Genomic DNA, 2661 nt, shown 5'->3' with positions numbered 1-2661 from the left:
ACCACGAGACCTCTCTCTTTTCCGGAATCTGAAACGAACCTGAATTCAATCTTTTCTGTCAGGCAAGGGAGCAGTCATTATCTGAAAATCCGAACTGCCATTTTCCTCAATAATGGTCTAGGAAATCAGAGCCTGTCAAAATTGGTGTGTAAAAAATCCCCTATGGTTGTGACTCTTCCAGCTTTTCGCCCTGCGCTGATTCCTGGAAAAGATTGGACCAGCGTACAAGGGATGCGCTCCATTTTTGACGAATGAGTACGACAAGCCGTGTGTCAGTTTGTCTGATAAAGTCGGCTTTAGTTACCCCCATTACGCCTCTCACTACGACAAAAACGTGTTTTTTATATGCGACCAGGGCAAGACGTACATACCTAACCTTGCTGTATTATGATAATTGGCTGGAGTATATTTTTCTATTTGATATTTTCCACAAAAAACAATCGCGTTCTTTCTTCGTGCCTGTTGTAATTAATGTTTAACGGAAGGGCGGCGTGTTCGATGCATTATCGCTGGGTTGTATTACATAAATATCTAAAACGTGGAATTGTATATGTGTTATGAATAATCTATGATCATGAGAATATAGACACCTGTTGTTAAATAAGTTATCACTGGTTGAACGGAGAGAAGGGCAGCAATGATGGAGGCACCAGTGGTGGTCTGATGATCCTGATGGATGGCGAGAAGTGGGGAGGTAGTGGTGGGGGTACCAATGGTGGTCTGATTATCCTGATGGATGGCTGTGAGAAGGGGAGGTAGTGGTGGGGGTACCATTGGTTTTCTGATGATCCTGATGGATGGCAGAGGGAAGGAGGGGTGTAGTGGTGGGGTACCAATGGTGGTCTGATGATCCTGATGGATGGCTGTGAGAAGGAGGGAGGTAGTGGTGGGGTACCAATGGTGGTCTGATGATCCTGATGGATGGCAGTGGGAAGGAGGGGTGTAGTGGTGGGGTACCAATGGTTTTCTGATGATCCTGATGGATGGCAGAGGGAAGGAGGGGTGTAGTGGTGGGTACCAATGGTGGTCTGATGATCCTGATGGATGGCTGTGAGAAGGAGGGGAGGTAGTGGTGGGGTACCAATGGTGGTCTGATGATCCTGATGGATGGCAGAGGGAAGGAGGGGTGTAGTGGTGGGGTACCAATGGTGGTCTGATGATAATGATGGATGGATGTGAGAAGGGGGAGGTAGTGGTGGGAGTACCAATGGTGGTCTGATGATCCTGATGGATGGCAGTGGGAAGGAGGGGTGTAGTGGTGGGGTACCAATGGTGGTCTGATGATCCTGATGGATGGCAGTGGGAAGGAGGGGTGTAGTGGTGGGGTACCAATGGTGGTCTGATGATCCTGATGGATGGCTGTGAGAAGGGGGAGGTAGTGGTGGGGTACCAATGGTGGTCTGATGATCCTGATGGATGGCAGAGGGAAGGAGGGGTGTAGTGGTGGGTACCAATGGTGGTCTGATGATCCTGATGGATGGCTGTGAGAAGGAGGGGAGGTAGTGGTGGGAGTACCAATGGTGGTCTGATGATCCTGATGGATGGCTGTGAGAAGTGAGAAGGAGGGAGGTAGTGGTGGAGTACCAATGGTGGTCTGATGATCCTGATGGATGGCTGTGAAAAGGAGGGAGGTAGTGGTGGGTACCAATGGTGGTCTGATGATAATGATGGATGGCTGTGAGAAGGAGGGGAGGTAGTGGTGGGGTACCAATGGTGGTCTGATGATCCTGATGGATGGATGTGAGAAGGAGGGAGGTAGTGGTGGAGTACCAATGGTGGTCTGATGATCCTGATGGATGGATGTGAGAAGGAGGGGAGGTAGTGGTGGGGTACCAATGGTGGTCTGATGATCCTGATGGATAGATGTGAGAAGGAGGGGAGGTAGTGGTGGGGTACCAATGGTGGTCTGATGATCCTGATGGATAGATGTGAGAAGGGGGGAGGTAGTGGTGGAGTACCAATGGTGGTCTGATGATTCTGATGGATAGATGTGAGAAGGGGGGAGGTAGTGGTGGGTACCAATGGTGGTCTGATGATCCTGATGGATGGATGTGAGAAGGGGGGAGGTAGTGTTTGGGGTACCAATAGTGGTCTGATGATCCTGATGGATGCCCGTGAGAAGGAGGGAGGTAGTGGTGGGGGTACCAGCAGTGGTCGTGATGGAGGGATGTAGTGATGGGGGTACCAATTTTGATGATTCCGATGGATGGATGGATGGTGAGAAGGAGGAATGTTATCGGGTGTTTGAATGGGTGGTACTGCTGGATGGAGGGAAAGATGAAGGGCAGTGAAGGATGGATGTTGGATAGATGGGGAGGCAGTGATGGATGGATGTTGGAATGGATGTTGAATAGGATAGATTCAGAGGTAGTGATGTATAGATGTTGGATAGATGGGGGAGGCAGTGATGGATACATGTTGGATAGATGGGGAGGCGGTGATTGACGGATGTTGGAATGGATGTTGGATAGGATAGTTGGAGAGGCAGTGATGGATAGAAGTTGGATAGATGGGGATGAGTGAGCTGAATTTGGGTTCTAGATTATTTCACTCAAACAGCGACGTCAGTTTGTCTGCTTGTACTAATCCGGACTTTTGCCGGCCTTATAGTGCTGGCTCAAGTGGATACGGATAGGTGGGTACGTTGGAGGATGGTAGTGA

At 49.6% G+C, this 2661-nt stretch overlaps 1 protein-coding gene across 1 annotated transcript; it reads right to left on the bottom strand.

Moving 5' to 3' along the window:
* Positions 1-608: 608 nt before the first annotated feature.
* On the bottom strand, positions 609-2417 carry LOC139443585 (uncharacterized). Its single transcript, XM_071224553.1, has one exon. It carries the CDS (start codon positions 2415-2417, stop codon positions 609-611), a length of 1809 nt encoding a protein of 602 aa, XP_071080654.1.
* Between the last annotated feature and the right edge of the window lie 244 nt (positions 2418-2661).

This window comes from Haliotis cracherodii, unplaced genomic scaffold, assembly GCF_022045235.1.
Source record: "Haliotis cracherodii isolate W230 unplaced genomic scaffold, xgHalCrac1.p SCAF_5, whole genome shotgun sequence".
NCBI classification, from domain to species: domain Eukaryota; kingdom Metazoa; phylum Mollusca; class Gastropoda; order Lepetellida; family Haliotidae; genus Haliotis; species Haliotis cracherodii.
Note: the sequence above shows the minus strand (reverse complement) of the source record. Positions and strands in the feature narration are given on the sequence as shown.

Coding starts and splice junctions, on each gene's coding strand:
- LOC139443585 (XM_071224553.1), bottom strand. CDS start 2,417: ATGTATCCATCACTGCCTCCCCCATCTATCCAACATCTATACATCACT.